Genomic DNA, 23672 nt, shown 5'->3' with positions numbered 1-23672 from the left:
TTAGCTGTATAAAAGAAGTGCAGTTCATCTATGGCAGCTATTATCTTTAATTACCACGACATACATCTAAATTTTATCAGATGCCCCTATAGACTTAAGTTGAAGAAATTTCGTAATTACGTTCCAGAATACCTCAAGGATTGATCAATCAAAATAGTATTATTTTTATTTAAACTAACACCATGAGATTTTTGTTCCTTTGATATTATTCAATTTTGACTGAAAATACTCCAATAGATGCATCGAAGTACTTTTACCTGTTATCAGCCTCAAGATTATATTTGAGAAGATAGATTTTTAATTCCTGGCTTAAGCAAATATATTACAATCACGAACGCCCAAGCCTTACCTGGCACTCGAGCTCAAGTCCAACAATGTATAGACTTATCTCGCGCTAACTACGAAACACTACAGGGCATTGATAAACAGTCACCTAACTAATTTCAGAATACCTCAAAAATGGAAAAGTTATGTTGTATATATTATTATAATCTTATGTTGCGTATTATTCTGTTATGTCGTATATTATTATTAAAATATTATGTTCTTTAAACATAATATGATCCTGAACCATTTCACAGAACTTGACAGTAAATATTTGACATCGCTTTGGAAGAATGAATAAGAGATCAGTTGCAGTTTTATTCATATTAATCGAAATAATAATAATTTTTCTCTTTGCTAAGCTTTCACTTCGATTCGCTTGTAAATTCTTGAGCTTTAGAATTCAAACCCAAGACCTTTTTTTCGTGAACAACTGCTCTTTCCTACTGAGCTGCTTAGAGCTATAGTTTGCTTCTTATAGGTCTTACTTAATAGTAATTCCTCGGAATGAAAGAACTTCACAATTTGACGTAAGTGAAGTCATCTCTTCTATCTACATAACCTGAACAATAATTTATGCTTGAGTTTCTCACTAAATGTAGTAATTAACATATAATACGTTACAAAAAATAAGGCAAAAGTTTTATCTGCATTTCAAAGAACTGTGAGATATACCGAAGATATGATATAAACCAAGATGAGCCCACTAATAGCCTAGTGAATAAGATTTCTAAACTTTTCGTCATTGGCTCCTTGCCTAAATGATGACTGACCGAAGATGGTTGCATTGAATTTTCCTTATTTTTTCTCTTCCAAAGTATGAATACGAACTACAAGTAGTTTACGCAGGAAAGACCTTCAAGTTCCAAGGCAGGCAGATCTCGCATGCTTCGTTCAAATAACCTATTTTAAAACTAAGACCAAATACATTCCAATCATCTTTTTAACTATTTTCTGTCCTCAGACTTATCACATAAGGAATAAATGATATTATTGGCAAAATGTGACCAGCGGTAGGGTTGAATTGGCAACTGGTGAAAGCGCATGCTCTGAGCACCCGCGCCAAATGAAGGGCTAAAATGTCTGAATACTGTTAGTTCAACCTGGGTTCAAATACCGGCGAACGGCTATCTGCGTCCCTTCTCTTACACGTATAACTTTGGACACTGGTTTTATTCAGTAAAACAAGCAAGCAATATTAACGGCCAATAGCTTAAGTTCCTATGATTTACCATATAGTTTTACTATATATGCATCATAAGGTATCAACGCCTTTAAATTTCTCAATATATCTGGTATCAATCTGTCAGGTTTTGTTTCACGTTAAAGCTTTCAAATTGCTTTTTAATAATTAATTTTTTGATTAATATTTGTTTTCTCTCTCCATAGGCGGATGTTTCCCACAGTACGAGTCTCTTTTTCTGGAGCAGATCCTCACGTCAAATATGCTGTTCTGATGGACATAGTGCCAGTTGACAATAAGAGGTATCGGTATGCGTACCATCGGTCCTCGTGGCTTGTGGCTGGAAAAGCCGATCCTCCTTCACCGTCAAGACTCTATCTTCATCCAGATTCTCCTTTTACGGGGGATCAGCTCAAAAAGCAAGTTGTCTCTTTCGAAAAAGTGAAACTCACGAACAACGAAATGGACAAACAAGGGCATGTAAGACAATTTTTTTTCATTCTTCAAATTCATGAGTTATTTACAAAAAGCCAAGCATATTCAATTTTCATTTGCATCACTTACACACTGTCGTTCTCTTGTTTAATACCTCATGGAATGTGTTTCAACTTTCCTGGTGAATTAATATTATGTAGCTTTATTAAATAAATATATAGCAGTTTCTTACACACTTCTCCATTTGTACAATTTTCTCCTCTAATTTTTGTCGGATTTATGTTTTCGGGGTTTTGTTACATCAGGAATTGCTTAAGTTTGTAGAGAATCTTATGTTAATTAACCAGTTCCTTAAAATTGCTGTCTTTAATGTAACTTCTCCTTTCCGTATTCCTCACGAAAGCAAATTAATAGTGAGCATTTAATCTAAAGTTTACGGATTTGAGACAGAGTTTCTAACTTCGCAGGAATGTTATATCACTTGTTTCCTGCCAACTCTGATAGTTGTAATTATTCTGCTTTGCAATTTCTTGCTGTCAGCACTTCAATTCTGATGCTAAAGTGAGCCAACTTTGAGTATTGTTTCCTTCTAGTCCTTGACTACTGTTCAACGTTTGATATAACTTCGACTGTTTCGTTTATTTTGCATCACCACGTGTTGTGGAAATTGCAGCACAAGAGAGTGTCCTTGTGTTCAAAATTCTGTTTAAATAGAGTTGTGGAATTAAAATAATATTCCCCGTCCAAGTGTAACCCTATGAGTTAATAATATGCATAATAAGTTAATAATATGCATAATCACTACAGATATGCAGATGGAGTAGATGCAGTACACGAAATTTACCGGTAAACATAGTGAATATTACGTGAAATATTTTTATATAACAATTTTTTGAAATCGCCATTGTTTGTAATGTTTTCATGGATTTAAATTTCTACGAAAAACAATTTAGTTCCATTTCCTTAAAGCCTTCGAAGTTCATCAAAATATCATAATCATTTTCATTTTATTTTGAATGCATAAGCTGTAGTCTGTCAGTTGCTGGATAAATGAGAATCTCGGAATAGTTCAACTCGGAATCAAATCTTGGTTAAAGATCTGACTGCTTGAGCGTTTTCGCAGTTTCTCTCATATCTGAGTTTTGATTTAGTTTATTTGATCATGGTAAAGCACGTGATGGCTATCTTCCTAACATGGAGAACATTCCTTCGTGGAGAACGTTCTTAGGTAAACTGGCTCCTAACCACGTTCTACAGGGAAAAGACGAAAGCTCCCATGCAGCCAGCTCGTTTTGCTGGGATTTCAGTTTGAGTCGAATTACCACCGTTCAGCGATCTTAACAACTCCAGCTGATCACTGGAAGGCCCGATCTGTGTGCAAATGCGAACTGTAGAATAACTCCAGGAAGACGTCGTATCCTGAAGCAGATAATTATTGTGGGATTTTCTTTCTCTATTTAACCGTAATACTTTGATACTATTGCTGTTATTCTGGCATTCAGCGGGGATTCCTGTCCCTGCTTTTTCCAGATTCCTGAGTGAATCCCGAATTGGACCTGAGGAAGTCCGTAAATAATATCCTCCAGATGAGGTATAAGCTGAGGTGAGAAAACTTTACCATTGCTTCCTGCAAGAAAATGCCAAGACTGGACGGAGCTGTAGAAGAGGCTGTGATCAGGCACTGTTTAGCTGGTCACGTGGCCTAAAGCAGCGAATGTGATCAAAGACTTTTATATACATCGTCTCTAATTTCCCTCTTTTTTTTCTTTCCTTCACTAGGTGGCATTAAATATACTTTCCGTCACTTCTTTTGGTAATTGGGATTATAGAATAGCTTAATGGATAGAATATTTTATTGAAGACAGTGTCAATTATTTCTTGGAAATGCATTAAGATTTTGTATTTTCAATTAATGCCAAATCCAGGATGAAATTTTACGACTGGAGTTTATTTGTATTAGTGCTCTTAACTATATTGATACTCGCATATTTTTCCATCTAATTAGATTGAATGTATTTTTTCTGTAACTGGATACTAAGATGTTTGACTTGGTACAGCGGTTGAACATAGGCGTGTCTTGGGTAACTATCTGGGATTAGTTCAAAATTAACAGAACTTTTTTCTTCAATCAACCCATTTCAAAATCAAAACCATATGTCTCAGACGATATTTTAGTATTCTGAAGCAAGAAGGGATTGACCTAAGAATGTAAGTCGTGTATCTGTTCATTAGTTCTCCTTCAGTATTTTCAGTTTCTTTTTTAAATGAAAATATACATTTTAGTAGAAAAATAAAATTTCTTTTCAAAATCCGGCATTCGTGGTATCATTTCTATCGATCAAATAATTGACCTTTCCGTCACATTAATTGTAATATACTGTGACAAAAATATCGCGTGACAGGAATATAGCTTCTGATTGCTTCAACTTTCGCTACCTCTTTTTAATATTCCCCCCTTTTCTTATAATATTTTTTCTTACAGTTCATTCCTATTCAGCTATCCATTTTGAATTATGTATGTTATTCATTCTTTGAATGAAAAGCTTAATTACTAGACTTCAATGAAACTTTCGCCTCACTCTTAATAATTCACTCTAATTGAAAAGGCTTCGTACTTTTTTTTACCTTTTGGGAATATGAGGTGAAGATTTTCATCAAAAAGATCTCCAGATTTACGAGAAATGAGTGTTATGTGGAATTTTCCGCTAAAGCTTTTGTAAAACTTATTATTTTTTCCAGCTTATCGAACTCACCATTACAGATTTCTTTCTCTAGGTTATTTATGTCCGTTGCCTAAGATATTATGAAAAAACCCAAAATGGTGCCAATCTCAGACGATGATTTAAACAATGCCAAACGGATCCATTCAACATTACACAGTTTAAAGCTGTTCTACTTTCAAGCAAAACAAGCTATTATATTTCAAACTAAATGATTCCTTGTTACGTGTATTTGAAACGGGTGATAAAAAATCGTTATACCACCAATCACTTGGCACCGTTTGTTGTCATACAATCCTAAAAAACTCTTTACCACTTTTTAAAATCAAATCCAATCTCTTTATCGAGAATGTCAGAAATAAAAAAAAAAGAATGAAAAGGAGCTCAAAACAATGCAAATCACGCTGTCACCAAACATACACACTGCGATACACACTTAACTGAGCCATTTTAACAAGCACTAATGATAAAATGTTTTGTCGTGAGTCTTTTACATTTGGTGAATTGTCTAAATAGAGGACGTGAGACAGTAATATGAATCATATAGTTCTGTTTTTTATTTTATTCTGTTTATTCCGACCTGCAATTTTGAAGTGTTCTTCCTTTAAACGCGTGTCAACAGAGCATACACTAAGACAGAGCTTGATTATTGAGAGAGTTTAGTTGTAGGGTTACCATTAAACTTTTAGAAAATTAGCAGGAGCCAATCGCGCTAAAGAATAAAAATTAATGCCTGGCACAGATGTTTCAGCCAAGTCGGAATTCAATAAAACTGTTGAGAGTTTCACATTTTAGTTTTATGGAGAAAAGTTATAAATTTCTGACAATGTTTCATGAAATTTTTAATTCAATTTAAGAAAGGATATATGAAGTATGTAATATGCAGCTTTAGAGATATATTTTATTTATTAGATTAATGGCATAAATATTAATAGAAAATTAATTAAAATTTTATTTTTAATATCTTTTTTTCATAATTAAGAATCATTTACAAAAGTAATTTACATTAAAAATCACACATTTTATGTCCTAAATACGCAATATTTGCAGAACGAATGAGTTGTGAGGCAAATTTATCGTTAGTGCCTAGATAAAAGAGTATATTTTTAATATCATCAGGGAAAACGTAACCTTTGCTCATAATAGTACATATTAAATAACTCATTTAATAACCAGTAGTCTTGATATATGCGATTTAGTATATATAGATACTGATTGTAATCACGAGTAATGAAGTTGTTGTAACAAAAATAATCTTCAACTCCTGTTTTTCTTAGCTCTTCTATACACTTTTCTGTACCTCCATAACCAGAATCTCATAAAAAATTTCTAAAGTCCTTGGAGCATTGTTCTTTCTCTAACCATCAATGCACATTTTTCTTTAACCAGAACCTGCCCATGGGTAGGCGCTTGATAATGGCTAATCAGACAAATGATTTCTACCTTAAAAATATTTCCGATCTGAACAGGTTTTGATAGAAATTGGCTTTCTTTTATGTTACATATAGGAAGATTGTGAAAATTCTTCCCTGAAGCTAATTCATTTGCAAAAATCGAAAACCAGTGAAATAGACAGCATTCAGTGGCTCTAACCTTTGCTAAATCACTGGCTTACATAAAAATTGTCTTAGTGTCCCGACCATCACATTTTTTAATGACTTAGTTTATTTACTTAATATCCTGTGTCTCTCGTTAACTTTGTCATTTTCTTGAAAAATTTTAAGCGTACATTATTCTAAAATATCATTATTAATAGTTTTTGTAAATAAATGCATGTACACTTAAAAAATTCTCCTTTGTTCCCAAAAAATGAAATATTATTTATGGCTCCATAGGAGAACCGATCATAAAGTTACGGACAAAGTTTTCCAGTAGCTTAATGTTAGATTAGATCAATCGACAACTAATAATGGCTCTGTGAGTAAGTGAAGGGATACCATTGTGAAAGACTTTGTAAGGGAAACTGGTTCGCATTTTTATTGCACATGAAAAAGTCATGAAAGCATCCATGGAGCGATCCCGGATTCAAATCCCGATCGCAGGGGTTTCAATCCGATTGAACTACTAGTGCTCAGAAGTCATATCTGCTAAGCCGCTGGTGAACATTTTCTCAGTGTTAGTCATTTGCAAATTAGAAATTCTGATTTTTTTCGCCAAACCGCCAGCAAGTCGCCAAAATCTTGCGCTGACACTTATGCAAAGGAAGGTATAATCTAGCACACCAAATATAATTGGCCACGAGAAAGCTGAATTATTGACCAATAAGGACATCATTGGAAATAAAAGACAACATGTGATTGGTCACGTGACTGTGTCAATACCTTTCGTACTGCCGTGACAATCGCATTTAGATTATTTCTTCCTGTTTGTCCCTTTTCTTTTTCTTTTTTAACCGCAAAGCTTTATTTCTCCACTTTTTTTTTTTTTTTTTTTTTTTTTGTTTCACTAAAACGGTAGTACAAACAAATGTCTATAAAACAGCTTTCAGCATAATGAATATTCTCCCTGTGGCGGTGACACACTTGAAATAGTTATAAAAATAATACTTCTGGAAATTTTATTCCGTTACTGCATATAAAGAAAGCTCATAATAAAACCGGTACGCCTATCAAACTGTGAATTGGGAAATAAATGGGCAATTAATACAAAATGACTGTAGCTATCTCTAATAGCCTTCAATTAGTGCACGTAAGAGTAATTCATGGATTAATTCTGGTGAAATCATCGCTTACCACAATCTGAATAACTCGAACGTACAGTGACCTAAAAATAATTTTTCTCTAATTATTTTCTATAAATCCTTCTTTTTTTAATTATTGTCATTATTATTAAATTCAAGGCATAGAACTAGAGAAACTGTTTTGAGAAGAAAATGTATCGCATTGGTGTAGTTTTCATCTTAAACATATTTTAATTAAACTTGCTTAATTGGAGCAAATAATTTATTTCCCTTAATCACTTAATAAAGTAAAAACAGTGAAAATTCTTCATTTATCTTAATATGTATATATTTTAAATCAGGCTTTTATGTTATTTAGCATTAACTAGACCGATAAAAGTAGGAAAGTCAGATGCATTATGGAAAATATGATTTTTTACTTAAATTAATACACCGTAGCTTAGTTCTTGAATTAAGCTATTCGTGCCACGACATTTTTACTGAGATTTAAATTGGATTAATATCAGTCTATAGACACAGAATTCTCTAGTCAGCCCTGCATGAAGTGTGCTATTAAATAGAAAAGTATTTAAACAAAACTCTAGAGGCAGTGATTCTCAACCTCTTTTACCCCATGCAATGCTTTCACCGTTGCTACAGGGTCATTCTCCCCTCCTTTCCAAATTTCAAAAACTACATGTAAATTTATTTAAATTTAGATTATTTTAATGCGTTTTATAAATTAAACAAAAAAAAATATAGAAAAAGTTAATAAATAATAAAATTTAAGCAATAGTTTTTTTTTATATATATATTCATAAATTTAGACAAGTAAATAATCCCCTTGAAACTATGAAATTTCCTCTAGGGAGAATCCCCCCCCCCCCATTGAGAGCCCCTATTCTAGAGGAATGAACAACTTACACTGTCGGCGCGGGAGAATTGCAAAACCAAGTAGGAAGGAAGGCCCACCTGCGGCCAAACCGTAAAAGCCGTTAAACACTCGCAGCTCAGTCCGGGGTTCGAGTCCCGGCGAACGGGCTGGTTGAATGAGCGTTTTCGTGGTTTTCCCCATGTATACAGTGGATACGAGCCAGTTTTCCTTAAAAAGACCTCCGCGGGAAAAGGAATGAAATGGCTGACTAGCCATTTCAGTCAGTTATAATATGATGACTAACCATATGTACTATTAACACATGATCACATTTGTCAAAAACTTCACATATGCAGTTGTTTAAAAGATCATGTATTTTGGAATGGAAAATGAATAAAAAGTTAACTAGATTTCACAAATATAAATTTTACCTTGGTCATTCTTAACGACTTTAAGTAGCATCGTCTTAAATGCCTTAATATGAAGATGAATAGAAAAACTAACACACAGTGCAATTGCATAGGCATATACAAACTGGTTCCCCGTGCAGAGTAGTAAATATATTGGAACACTATTATGCCAAGAAGTTCTGGTATATTTAAAGAAAAGAAAAAATCATCAGGTTTCGCAACTTACTTTAAGTAAGTACTCAAGTGGTCACTAAATAGCAATACGTTTACCATAGTTTACAGTATATTACTTGAATAGTAAGCAATAGACTATATTGCGTTTACTCACAACTTAATAATCAACGCAGCGATTATCTCTATCATCAACTCATAGGAAAAAACGACCTCACATACCTTTTATGAATTTTACTTCAACTGCGCTTAGCCGCAATACGTTGTAAGTTCAATAATGATTTATAACGAAGTTAAGAGATGATTTCCATTCAAAATGAGACTTAGTTCTTACGGCTTTGTTATACCAAGCCCGTATCTTATTGTCTTGAATGTAATGAATTCTGCTACTCAGTTGGAATCGATAATTCTATGAGGATCTGTAATTGCGCAGTGAGGCTTTTTGGGGATTTCACATCCAATGTTCTTAACATTTGTTCAGCAATAAGACTCGTTATTCTAAAAAGACAGAGTACATCCGTACCTCCCTAAACTATCTTTGAGCGTGTAAATGTTCCCCAAGTCAGCATGCTATCATAGCAAGCTGACATTAGACATTGTGTCCATATCTAAGACTGCAGTGCCTTCGAAAGGCATCATTAAACTGAACTCAAATGAAAGATTTTCTTTATGAAATCTAACACTGCAATATAGCACAAAGTAGTGCAGTACATTTCATAGCCCAAATTACTACGTTAGACACTTCCATCACATTTTACATTTCCGAGCTTATATTGAAGCAAGACGGAGCTAGAATGTATTTATCTATTTTATTAAAAGCTTCTAAAAAGCGCATTAAAGTATTTTTCGCTAAATTTATTTTAATTTGCCCATTGATGTGTTCACTTCCTCTAGTGAAAATTTAATCAAAAATGCTCTAAGCATGACATGTGTTATAATTATTTTGGGTAATGAGTAATGCAATCAGAAACTTTTTTCCCCTTTTCACCAAGTGGGGGAGAAGAGTTTTATTTATTATTTGAACTATATTCATTTTGTTTATTAACAAACATAATAATTATTTCCTTTTCCGTTTCTTGTTGTATAAAAATACTAGATTCCCACTCCCACGATGAAATTTTATCTTTATTATCTCTTGAAATGCACAGTCCACTCGGTTTCTCGAACTGCTTTTCTACAAACAATTTGAGAACTTTACATTAGACCATAAAACAAGCATGCTGAAACAAAGAAGAACGAAAAAAGTATGGTGTCTTGAGGTCCATTAAGATACTGATGGACAAAGGAAGCGAATAACCTAGAATCAACAAAACAAACAGACAAATTCTCTCAGAGTGTCCAATTGTACACACAGAATGTCTTCACTTCAAAGAACAACTCTGGAAACAAAGTGAGAGCCGTCAAACTGCGTTATCGCAGATGATGACAGCAGGATCTAAATCAGACACGCGAGATGACCCCGCGGTGGAAATCCCTTTGCCAAATTGCAGTCACCATCGGAGTAGTGGCCGTTGTGGAGCAGTTTCCGTGAAGATATCTCCGTTGGCACTGACGTTTGACATTCGTGAGCGAATTACGAAAAGAGAAATGACACTGCGCAGTGGACACGCCATTTTTATATTGCAGCATGCTAAAAGTAAGAATTGTTAACAAATTATTGTTAACAAAAGAACTAGTTTGTAAAATTTTTGATAACTTCTAATTCCAATAACTTTTACAGATTTAACCATACTCTATATCAAATATATTCCAAAGGATGCGTCCCTGAAAAAAAATTTAAATGCCAAATAACGTAGTTCCGCAATTTTGATACAAAACTAGATTGTATTAATTAGCAAAATAATTTTATTATAACATAATTTTAATCCCAAATGCCAATTGGAAAACTATTAGCCAAAAACCCAAATAACATTATACCTGAAAAAAGAACACAATATAATTTGAGATTAATTTAAAGCAAGAATAATAAATGCGAACTCTAACAGGAGCTGCGAATACGAAGGTTGTCAAATCAGAATAATTTTATTCAGAATCATTAAGATTTCTTCAGGTTGATGAAAACGCAACGTATTCTCAAGTGCAGTGATAGTGATGATAATAAAGCTATCTAAAATTGTAATAGGCACTTTAAATGAACATCTAAAACGGCGGTATGCTATTCCTAAAATATATCTAAATGCAAGTAAAAGGACCAAAATTATGCTGCCAAAAATTTTTCTCTATTCCTAATTTTTCTGAAAAATGTTTTTTAGTTTCAGTATTGTGTAAAATTAAATAATATTTTCTAAATAATGCTCATATGTTTTTATCCCAAAACGATATTAGTATCGATGCGGCGTTTTGCGTCGTAACGCTTAAATGCGTTGTATCACTTTTTAAATTGTGCCACCAAAAATTATCGCCCTGTATTATATTTAAAAAAATAAAATAGTGAAGATTCTGCATGAATGTATGTATATTTCTGCATTGTATAAAACAACGTACCTAGATCCGTCACATTTTAAATAACGTAGTCCTCTACCCAAACATGGGCACCTGGAATCCGAATTTTGAATTTGTTTTATTGTCTATTTTTATTCAGTAAAACTTATATTTGATTAACAAACTCAATGATTTGAAAGCGAGCAATGGCAGTATTGTACAGAAAAAGCATCCTTTATCTCCAGCACGCGAGATTGTCTATCGGAAATTCTAAAGATATACTGCTTTTAAATATTTTGGAATTTTGCTGTTGAATCGAATTTTATGTGGCGTAAGTTCCAAGAACGTGATATTTAATAAATAAAGCAAACACACAAAAATAAAATGGGAAAAAAATGTAAGGCTATCTTAGTAAGAAAACTCAGCATTAATTTGATAAGCTGAAAAAAAGACTTGAAGAAAACAGAAAAATGTATGCCAACACTTAAGGCTGCATTGGGAATTCGAAACGTATATTACTGTACTGCTTCAAAATTTTTTGAAATTTTACTGTTGAATTCTATATGGAGTAAGTGCAAAGAAAATAATGCTTAATAATAAAGTTAAAAACACACAAAAAACTGGATTAGTAACAGTGAGTGTTATAGCCGACTGGTAGACTGCGAGCTCAGCAAGAGTCTGCAAAACCTCAACAAATCCTTTTGGGCGACCATTAAGATCTGAAAAACCTTTCAGAATTTTTTTTAAAAATAGTGTAGTGCTTTTCGAGGAATTGCAGATCGATGAAATTTCTTATGCACATTTTTTAAATTGTAGAGTTTTCCATCGAAAGCATATAGAGGAAAGTAAGCATATGTCTATAGTACAACAATTTAGAAAATTATCTGCGCAAACTGGACTTCCAGAGGGCCAGTCTTATAAAATAAGTTTAGTTTTAAACTTATCGAGAAATTCAATACCATTAGCAAGCATATGGACAATCTGAGAACTTTATTAGTCATTAGGAGAAGTTAGTCAACTTTACAAGCAGCCTGCATATCAGCTTTTTAAACTTATTTTCAAAGGTCGGTGAAAAATAGAGAATGTAAATCATTTTATAAAAGATAAATGCCAAGTAGCCTCAGCCACTAACTCATGTCTCCATCAGGTATTTTGAAATTCTCTCAAGCCAAAATCTTTTTCTAAGTTGCTGAATTTTTTTATTCCTACTAGTAATAATCCATAAATTACTTCACACTTTAACAGACTGTCTGTATAAAATACAGAAACAACTAAACGACTAAAAGCTCAAAAAAAGTTTTAATCTAACATTAGAAATGACATTGACCATTTTTTAAGAACTTTTATGTCGACTCTAAGAGCTTCTGAATTCCTCCTTAAAATCCCAACATAATATTTTCAAAATAACTACTTACTTCTTCAGAAAAGTCTGAAGTGTTGATGTTTTGTCTGTTCGCTTTCTCCTCTTTTCTTTTCAGCCATACATAATACTCTTGTGAAAAGCCGATTAGAGACCTTTTAATCTCCACTATGCTCAATTTATGTAACATTTTAACGCCTTTTTCTAAAGCTTTATCAGCGCACTACTAACCGTCGATGAAATAAGTGAAACAAAAATTGTCGGCTTAGAACAAAGGAGAAATAAGTCGATCAGACATACGTAAATTGGTAAAAAGCCAAAAATTTATGTTCTTCGCATATCCATATTACGATGGGAAGAGAAAAGATAATTATGATTCCTTTCCCTCCACACATTTAAGATCTTGAGAGTTTTGTCTACTTCAGGCTATTGAAGTTCACGGTTTTCTAAAAAGTCCTGAGGGCAGTTCATGGAAAAAACGCTCTTTAAAATTTATTTCCATGCGAAAAGCAAAAAATACCTAGGTATCCTGTTGCAGTCACGTTATTGCCTGAAGCTCGAGGTTTGGAACATATGTCGGCGACTCGTAAATTGAGTCACATAGGAACAAAAGAAATTAGACCCCCCCCCCCCGTTTATTATTATTTTCGGTTGTATCTTTAACCTGAAGATGGCTGAATTTACAATATTGTGGTCTGTGTAGTACCTCCAGATGTTTTTCTCATCTCAGATGACTCACCCCCGATAATTGTTGTTGGTGTAATCATTGTCTTTAGTGTTTCTTTAAGACGGGAAGAATATAAATTAATGTTAGAGTCAGGCGAAGTAGTTCTCGAATTAACAGTTTCTGGAAGTGAACAGAGGGAACTTCCGACAACTGTCTGAGTTTGAACCGACGTTGTTATTATAACATATGTTGTCAAAAAAAGTTATTTATGACTGCTTATTTGCACGTTTACGAAATCCAGCTATGAATCCTCGTGTTTTTTACCACTTATTCGAATAGAGGAATAAGGATAATTGTCAACCTGTACCAAGGTTTGTGTAAGCAGCATATGATATTATGCAAGGTAGGTATGAAATTGAGAAATGAGTTTAATATTAATATATGTACAATATGCATGTTACATAACATCTATGATTTTAATTTTTAAGCTCCTTGTAATATTAATTATTAAACCCCGTAATGTTCTTTTTCACTTAGGAATGCTCCTTTTTTCCTTATTTCATAACTAGTAATAGTTATGAAATAAGGAAAAAAGGTTGCTTGCTGTTGCTAATGCTCACTTGTCTGACCTATAGTTAGCCCAAGCCCACGAAATTGCTCGTGACAAGTAGCGCAAGTTTACACTTGTTGTTGGCAACAGCCTTGAGCGCCTTACAGTTGACAGTGTGGTTTAGCTCAGTTCCGCCTCCAATTTTGATAGATAGCACCTCGGGGTCTCTCAACACTCTTCGCCTACCACCAGCCTATCGAGAGGACTTTTTCGACTCGTCGCATATTTAGAGTGTCCCCATGTCGCATGGATACTATACATTTAAAAACATCCATGCCTTCTCCGGGATTCAAACCCGGGACCTTCGGCATGGCAGTCAGCGATGCTAGCCGCTATACCGGTTGGGCGACAATACTTTCCATATTATTATTAATGCGTCAATTTGTAAGGAATTATTACATTTTCCCAAGTCTGTTGTCGATGGTAAGTGGTTATCATATCCAGCTAACAAATAGAAATTTCGGGATACGAATTCCAATGAGGACATAATTGACTTTTCATGTATCCTGCTTTGAAAAACTGAACAGATCTCTATACTGGCGATAGAATTACAACGTGTTGAACGACTACTCATTACCGTCTGAATTTGCTCTAAAAAATCTCGTACCTCTCCCTTTTCCCCCTTTAAATGAGAAGAATGTAAGTCACGATTTAAAGCGTAAGTACATTCATTTAGCAAAGGGAAAGATCAGTGGTTCGAATCCTGGTGAAATAACAATTGATTTTTCATGCCCCTTGCTCCGAAATACTTATACTAGACTATACAAATTTAAAAGTAACTTCTGTCCTTGAAAAGGACAATACTTCTGAAATAGTAACTTATTAGATCAAATGTTTTAGATTGTAACATATTTTAACTGTTTGGTGCAAGCATGGAAAGGTCGCAGTACGTATCGAGTCATCAAGATAATACTAAAAAGGGGCATAATTTCAGTCTAATCCTACATCTTAATTGCCTCTTAAAAAATTATCATATTGTTGTCGGCTACGGAATTCTCTTTAAGAATAATGGGTTCCTCTTTTTCAAAGTCTTCTGCTATATCTTGCTCTATTTTTGATGTTTACACTGAAAACTAAACGAAACATCTTTTCCTCGACCCCAGATTCTAATTCTAGAAAATTCTTGAGTTCTTCATTTTTGAATAAAGAAAATAAAAGAAGGAGAAAAAGAAAAAATAAATGTTTAACTTAATATTATAAACTCTAATTAAGAGGTTTGATTTCGTTGGTTTATTTGATTATGATAAGCCATCGAGGGCTATTTGTCTAAGGATTGGGTTGCCTTCGTGGGAGACGTTCTAAAGGGAACTGGCTTGTTATGCATGTTACAAGTGAGAAAAACCATGAAAATACCCATGTAGCCAGCCCGTTGGCCGAGATTCGAACCCCGGACTGAATTACAAGTGTTTAGTGATTTTACCGCTCGGCCGCTGATGGGCCTAGTAAAGTTGATGAGCCAGTCGCAGTTGTGTGTGCGATGCAGAGTTAATGTACCATGATATAGTTGAATGAAACATAGAGAAGCAATTAATAATAATTCAAATTTATAGAGCCAATTCCAGCATTAGTTTCGAAAACATCTGAAGAGGCTCCGCTCGCACTCCTATTTCTTGCAAATTCCGGCAAATTTTTCAAAATGGCATAATAAAAGATTGGGATACTCAAGTGACGAGATGATATTGGTGATATTAACCTTGATAACAGATATCACTGAAATTGCATCATTCATATTCCTTTTTTTACTTCCTTGTACGAAGTAAAAAGGAAGTATTGTAATCGCGAAAAGTTTCAGGCAGCATATTTCAACGAAAATATCCCATTTTGACCTCTTTCAAATGCAATTTAACGATGTATTTCCGTGATATCTTATGTAAGGACAGAATAAAACACTCTTTTCCTCCAAAAAAATTATAAACTGCTTTAAAATGAATTCTGAAGAGAATTTTTCGTGGCGTCTGTACGAACGTATGTATGTACGTACGTATCTCGCATAACTCAAAAACGAGTAGCCTCAGAACGTTGAAATTTTGTATATAGGACTGCTATAACATGTAGATGTGCACCTCGTATTTTGGTTGCAATCAGCCGCACCAAACGTATATAAATATATTTATATATATATTCACTCTGTTACCCGGCTCAGTGATCTCAGTTTCTTTACTCTTATATGTTTGTAAATTGTACATTTTTTGCTTTAAAAATGATTGAATTATGTTGTTTTTAATATTCCGGTTAAGGTTTTTATGCCTTTAGTAAATCTATATGCAATATTTTTAGAATTATCAACAATTTTAAAATTGTTTAAGTGCCGCTAAGCCTAATAATGTTTTTGATGGCGGTCATTGCTCTTGTTTACATTTGAAACAGCAGGATAGCGGATTTGTTGCCAATCTAGAGAAACTTAATTTCGCAACAACAAAGATAACGCCTTCATTTATTATTTAAATCATGCTTAATCCTTCTGGAAATTTTCGAGGAAATAAGCGTTTAAGATTTACTTCTTAATTTTTAATACAGATATTTTGAGTTTTTATGTATTTATGCCTTGTCGCGAAGTGAAAACTGAATTAATTGAATGAGAAATACTCAATCGTCTGTGAAAAAACTGTTTCTTTTTTGTTTTGTTTGCTTAATTTCTTTTATACATCGTTCTAGCTTTGTTATAGTATTTGAACAGAACATGTGGCAACGATTAGATAATTCTTTGAATGATATAAATTTTGTGCATTCTGAGTTATAATATGAACGAAATATAATACTGTTAAGTAAACCTAGCGCCAGAGTGTCGCTATGGTAAACAAAGTGAGTTTTAAAGAATGCATTTATTCTATTGTGGTTTATGCGCTTTCGGCGAAGTATAGGTTTAATTCAATCTAATAAGTTTAAACGAAATGCAAGAAAAAATGCGTATAATTTAATATTCCGTACAAGGAAGTCATGTGGTGTACACATCAGATTTTTTTATGAATGCTTTTATTAGATGTCAGTAAAAGCAATCTTTCTAAATTTTGAGTTAAAACATTCGACAGTTCCTCAGGATGTAATTCGAAAGGCTTGAAACGATGAAAAATGCTCGAAGATTAGAACTTTCAAATCTCGTATTATTTTGAAGATTCTTGAAATCTGAAGGTTCTTGTCCCTTTTTAAAGCCAATTGTTCTTAATGCTTTTAAAACTTTATATGCTTTTAAAGCCTGTTATCCATAAAATAATTTTCACGTTGCTAATGCCTTATTCTTTTTTACAGATAGTTCTGAATTCTATGCACAAATATCAACCACGAATTCATTTGGTGAAGCTGAAGCCCAGTTCTCAAGGAACGCCAGCGATCACCAACATAGAAACGGAGCAGTTCCGGACCTATGTTTTCCCAGAAACAGTTTTCACTGCTGTTACGGCGTACCAGAACCAGCTGGTGAGTATCACCTGCCAGGGCGTATCATAAATTGCTACTCTAAAATTTATCACATGCAACAGATTAGCATTCCGCACTCAGGTTTCCAAAAATGATTTAATGACGTATACGTCAAATATAATCAATCAAAAATGGCAGCCATTTAAAGAATAATTATAAGAATAATATTTTTTCCTGGCTTCCGTATCAGGTTTTCAAATCTGATAAAAACTGTGGTAGCTCAGAAACAAATGAATGCGTTTTCTTTCCTCTTTAAAACAGTTTAAAAAGTTTAGAACTAATTTCTTATTCCATGGGATAAACGCATCGTCAGCGTAGGTCTAAAAACACGAATTTACATTTTATTTTTTTTTACTAATGTGCATAATGTATTCTATTTTTTTCTGTTTAATACTATGCTAAAAGACAGAAGTATATATTATTTGAAATAAATTTTCAAGACCTTATAATTTAGAGAAATCCTAGATATAAGTTTAACATGTTAAACGTGAAGCCTATTTTGCTTGGTCTAAGGCTGGTCCATACAGACCAACGCTCAGAAGACTAACTGAAAAGCTAAACACCGCGTTTAACATTTAATGTACAAAGCCTTTTAAAGCACATGTCAAGCCTTTAAAAGCAGGTTTTTTTAAGCGTTAGAAAGCGCATTTCAGACAATACACTCAAAATATTAATATGTAAATAAACCATTTTGCTATTGAATTCACACTCTATTCAGTTTAAGTTAAATTTATTATGAACTGCCAAGCTATGGTCATTGAATTTGAGCTAAAGCAATATTTACTATTGCAAGCTTTTTCTTATTTCTTCCATGTAATGATGTACAAGAAATATGGTATTACCTTGAACATACGATTTCATTTTCATGAAATTCCATTATGATATAGTAATCTGTTGTTACAATTTATGTTACTTATTGCACATTTACATCTTACATCACCACTCCGTATTCAGTCGTAGTTACAGCGATGTTAAATTAATATTGGACCACAATAGTGTGAGTATTAATGGCTCAGAAATTAATGATAAACGAGAAGCAAATAGCACTTCATTAATAATACAAGATAATTTCAATAAAAAGTGTAACATAATAAAGTTTGCAATAATTTGCATTTGATTTGGGAAAGTACTTTAGTGCTATCTAAATCTAACAAGGGAATGGATGTCTTCTTGGATATTTTCCAAGGAAGACTGTTTTATATTTACGCTGCACATGTAAGAAATCACCGTAATTTCTGAAATTAATAATCTGCAAAATATACTGCTTATATTGCTGAAATTTTTAGTTACTATTTTATGAGATACAAAATTTAATCCTGTACATGCATTTAATTATTGCTTATTAAAGCTGAAGGAAATTAACATGAATTTCCTACAAAAGAAGGCGTATTAGTTTTATTAAAATTAACAAAGCGATATTAAAAGTTATACAAACTATACGAAATTAAACATTTTATAATTTTTGTAAAGAATTATTTTGAATCAAGTAATTAAGTTGAATGAAACTATAAATAACAAAAACTAAAATCTACTTTCTTGTACTAATTAGTACTAATTGATAATCAGATTCTTTATTCATAAAATATGAGGGTGTCACTGAAACTTCATTTCAAAATTCGAAATTCATTTTGAAGTCTTTTGTTTCCCGGCCTTTGGCGTGGGCGCCTTTGAAATATCAGAAACACTCCAAAACTCCAATCAGAATGTGCCAGAACTTAACACCGGGTGGAAACATCCCATTCTCACATCAGAAAAAAGTTGTAAATAATGCGACAGTTTTCTGTCAATGAGCTACGATAAAAATCCGTCGCAATCTTGTTCTCAACAGCGACCTTTGAGCAACAGGAGCTTGTTGACAAGTCTGAGACAATAAACAGCCCAAGCTTGGTTCCCGCCCGACGAATACAGTGATTTTTGACACCGATCAACTACTTCGTTGACATTGTGTCACTCTGAATTTGGCCAAGCTGATATGGCAAGTTGACAATTGTGTCAACAAGAAGCAAATCTCCCACAGTCTTTTATTTATTCTTACAACAGAGAAATGGGAGTGGAGTTAAGAGAAATACATCTTGAGTGTGAACTTGATACGACAGTTGAAGGAAATTCTCCATATTCCTTACCTAAATCAGCAATCACAAACTCTAATCTTGAGACAAATAAAAGAAAACGGAGAACTCCTTTATTTAAGATTAAAAAAAAGAATGTTTATTTACAACTAATCGGTAAAAAGATAATTAAATCTCTCTTAATATTTAAAATTAAACAAAAATTAAGACTGACGCTGGTTCTATAAGAAAAACCGAAAACATACGAAGGAGACTGTCCTGCTTCTTCAAGGATCAGAACTAGTGAAATACTTAGCTGTTTGAAGAAGATGGATCCAGTGCCTATCTCTTTTGACATGCAAAAAATATGTATAGTAAAAACAATGCCATTCCAAACTTGCTTTGTGCTAAACTTAATATTAGTAATTTGATATTAGTGTCTCTGATTAGTGTATCTCTCTTGGTTTTCTCTTGCCAGAAATTCAGATAAAAATATTATTTTTCTTCTTTTTTATGCATGCATGAGCATATTTTAAAAAGAAAAGCAAAAAAATACAGCATCCAAATATCTCACAGCTTTTAACTTTTTTAAATGATTTAACTGAAAAACAAGTAAAAGATGTCAATTGCAAATAATTAATTCATGAAATCCTTGGCTGTTACTTTTTCATTTAGCAGTTTCTAAAGAGGAAGTAATAACATAAAATAAAATTAAATAAGTGAATAATTTTTAAATAGCAATTAATTGTTTTTGATGTAATTTTCAAATACCAATGAAAGCAAGCAATTCCTAAGGAAATGCCATGTGAAAAGGTTTTGAGTTCACTCCAGTTTGTAATAACTGTACTTCGCCTTTGTACAGTTTATCAAAAAGGGGAAATCTTTACATGTATCCTAAATTTTTGAAACCAAAATTAAACTAAGTACAACTCAGATGACAAAGCGGTTACTTACTGCCATACCGAAAGGCCCGTCGAATCCCGGAGAAGGCAATGGATGCAAATTGTCTGTCCCCTTCATAGGCGGCAACGGTGTTCCCCATTAGTTGCCTCCATAATAAAGTGACCACCGCTTCCAGCCTTATTAGTGGCCAACGCCTATAATCGGTACAGTATCAGCCTTTCAAAAAAAAAAAAAAAAAAAAAAAATTAAACTAAGCAAACACGAAGAAACGTACACGTCTTTTTCACAATAAAGAAATAATTATATTAAATTATATTGATTATAATTAGTGTTAAATTAAAGCAAACCTCGTATTAAAAAAAGTAAATACGAGACAATTTTCTTGAAAAGCGCTACTTTTCCATATGCAAAACTTTTTCGATCGTTCGGCCGTATTCAGTTAAATAAATATTCCCGACAAGAGTAGAATCCGTTTCTAATTTATGAAGTAGATGTTAATTTAAGCGAAGAAGTTTCATAATATCTACTAAAATTGTAGAGTTTATCAACGACCGAATGGATAAAACCATTAAATGTTAGTAATTCGTCTATGTTTCAAATTGCGGAGAATGAGCTGGCTGTGTAGGATCTTTTTTTGTTTAAATATATGACGTAAACATAAGCCAGTTTCTATTAATATCAATTCAGTTAAAAAGGTCCTGTCTTTAGCACATAACATCCTTATGTTATGTTCCTTTAATCAATTAAGTAACTAGTTAAATGCTTAGCTAATCTATAATTTTTAAAAAAAAAGTATTTGAACTCTATGAATGAACTCTTTTAAATAAATCCTTTAATGCTGATTTAAAAATAAACTCATCCTCCTAAAAAAAAATTTGATGATGGCCTAGGTATGTTTCTTAAATAGCAAAAGCTTTTTAAGTCGGTATTTAAATGCTGTCATGAAACTCGAAAAACATCTCTTAAAAAGTATTCCATGTTATGACATTAAGTTTAATAGTACCATTGGTGTAAATCAACTCCTGCGACGTGACGTAAAGGAATCGTGGAAATTAATCAGGTCTGAGAAGTTTGTTGCAGATTTACGTAGTGTCCATTTCACGGTAAATGTGATTTTAGGTCCAAATGAATTATCTTTAGTCAATTATTACAACAAAAATATTGCATCTTTAGGTTAAAGAAATTTTTAGATACGCAGCTAAAAGTTTAATATTATGTTAAAATGGATGAGTCTTTCATATGATCAATGTAAGAACGATAAAAGGCTGCTTAGTCGGCGTCATGGTTTGTTTCTGTTCATGAATGCAGTGCAAATTCTTTGGTAAGACCTCTGATGTTTTAGCGATTGCCCATTTATATATGAATTTCTTGCAAATAAATAAGAGCAGCAAACTATGGCCCAAAAATTTCTTAGACTATAATATACTGTACTATAAATACACTTAATTCAGCTTTGCGGAACTGTGGCTTGTGCTGGTTGCCTTCATTATCATCAAGGAGCGGAGACTTTATGCATGTCCGGTCAGTATTAAAAACAAAAACAGAAATTTTCATAAAGGCACCCAACATAAGTGTCCCATACGCTTATATATAGATCAGTTTCTAACTTAAAAATTGCAGTCTTCATATTGCTTTGATAGTTAAAGTAACAACCTAAAGCCCTATTTGCACAGAAGTGCCTCGGCATAAAGTTGAGAACACCTTAATGAAGGTTGATGTTTTAAAATTTAGAAAATGATATGTGCAAGAATTTCGGCATCCTTGTACCTAGGCACCCTTAAAAGAGATTTTTCGAGCAGTGGTTATCTTGATCAATGTGCCTGCACTTTTGATGGACACCATTATGAAGAGCATTATGACTGCCCGTCATAGTTTAACAGGCAGTATATCAGAACGATAGCACTTGTTCTATGATAAAGTTCTAAATCAAATTTCAAGAGGTACCCAGTATAAACCAAACAGATGAAGTGTAAAATAATTAATTTTTAATGACTCCTCTCCAATCCTGTAGTACTGAACTGTGTCACCCATAGACGTTGTCTAAAACAGTTCTTCATTCCAGCACCATCTTAACAACATTATAAACTCCTGTGCAAACCTACTTACTGGGACCCCAACAACAATCACTCATAGACACGATATACAGAAATGAAATAAAAATGGCCGACAATATTAAATATATATTTATTGAGTTAAAAGTGCATGCTGGATATCAAAATCTTACTTTTTTACTAAATGTTAACAAATTATGTATAATTTTGGTTTTATATTACATAAAATTAATTTAAATGTCAAACGTATTTTTATTAATGTCAAGTCAACTGACATACACGGATAAGCATAGGATTCCTATACTTGTGAGTCCCCTGAGTATCTGCCCAGCGGACCCATGCGTTAAGATGGCATTACCTCTTCAAAATTACGACGCATTTCTAAGAGCTTGTTTAAATAATACTTAGTATCAAAATTAAAAAAAAAAATTGGAAAGGAAATAAAATATATCAAAATAAAAAATTTGGGAAAGGAACAGTAACTTTAATAATATTTGCAAATATTGCTGGATGGGGAAAATTTGCACAAGATTAAAACATCAAACGAAGAGCACTCGCTTATCATACTCTAGTTTCCAAAGTGCAGTATTTCATTTCCGGGATTAGATTCGAAACTGTATAAACGTAATGAATAATAAGAATGCAATAGTAAGTACTAAAATAGAATACAACCCCTCAAATAGTGCTTAGTCTTAGAGATATAGTATGGGGAGACTATACTTGTTTACTATTTGTACATATTGAGTATCTTCCGTGCTTCTGTCTATCACTCTATCAATAGTGAAGTCCTGGTGTCCAAGATACTAATCCTTACCCTTTATACTAAGAGGCTAATACTAAGGAAACATTTTTGAATTTTTTCGCAAGCATAAAACATTTCTCAAGAACTCTTAATGAAATTTAAATCCTAGATTTCTTATACACCTGCTGATTCTTATCAAAAACATGCTCCTTAATTATCAATATTCAGTAAAATCTACTTCACTGCACTAATTTTGGGGACTGATTACAACTAAGATTCATACAAAAGATGCTCAATAAAATGTTCCTTGGCACTTATTATGAGATCCTGTACCCAATCTTCTGCAACCGCATCTACTCTCCACTTGTGACTTCGATGACAGTCGGTAAGACAGATCACAACAATAACGAAGTTAGTCAGCCGTTTAGTACGGCTTATCTAAGCTTCATTTGTTTATTTTCTCTGTCGTTTACGTGACGGCTAAATTAGAACTCAAGTCCGCACTCTGCCCTGATGAGGAAGGGAACAAAGGAGGGCCGAAGTTTCATGTGAATGTCATAGGGAATAGGTCATGCAGGACGATTCTTCCTGACGTTGATAAGAAGATAATAATCTGATCGCTTGCGGTAGATTCATTTTCCCTTTTCTTTTTTTTCTTTTTTTTTTTTCCCTCTGCTATT

The 23672-nt window shown here is 33.2% G+C and overlaps 1 protein-coding gene across 2 annotated transcripts in view; it reads left to right on the top strand.

Annotated features, from left to right (window-relative positions):
- The window catches only part of LOC118185504 (T-box transcription factor TBX20-like), a 237682-nt gene that overhangs the window by 174196 nt on the left and 39814 nt on the right, over window positions 1-23672 (top strand). For both annotated transcript variants that reach the window (XM_085827378.1, XM_085827380.1), the window contains exons 3-4: window positions 1714-1987; window positions 17081-17248. In XM_085827378.1, the coding sequence (XP_085683504.1) occupies window positions 1714-1987; window positions 17081-17248 (442 nt within the window). The remainder of the gene's footprint in view (window positions 1-1713; window positions 1988-17080; window positions 17249-23672) is intronic.

This window comes from Stegodyphus dumicola, chromosome 1 (genome assembly GCF_044657685.1).
Source record: "Stegodyphus dumicola isolate Sdum_Otavi_A_Nest chromosome 1, ASM4465768v1".
In the NCBI taxonomy this organism is placed as follows: Eukaryota; Metazoa; Arthropoda; class Arachnida; order Araneae; family Eresidae; genus Stegodyphus; species Stegodyphus dumicola.
The sequence above is the reverse complement of the archived record's forward strand: the minus strand, read 5'-3'. Positions and strand labels throughout refer to the sequence as shown.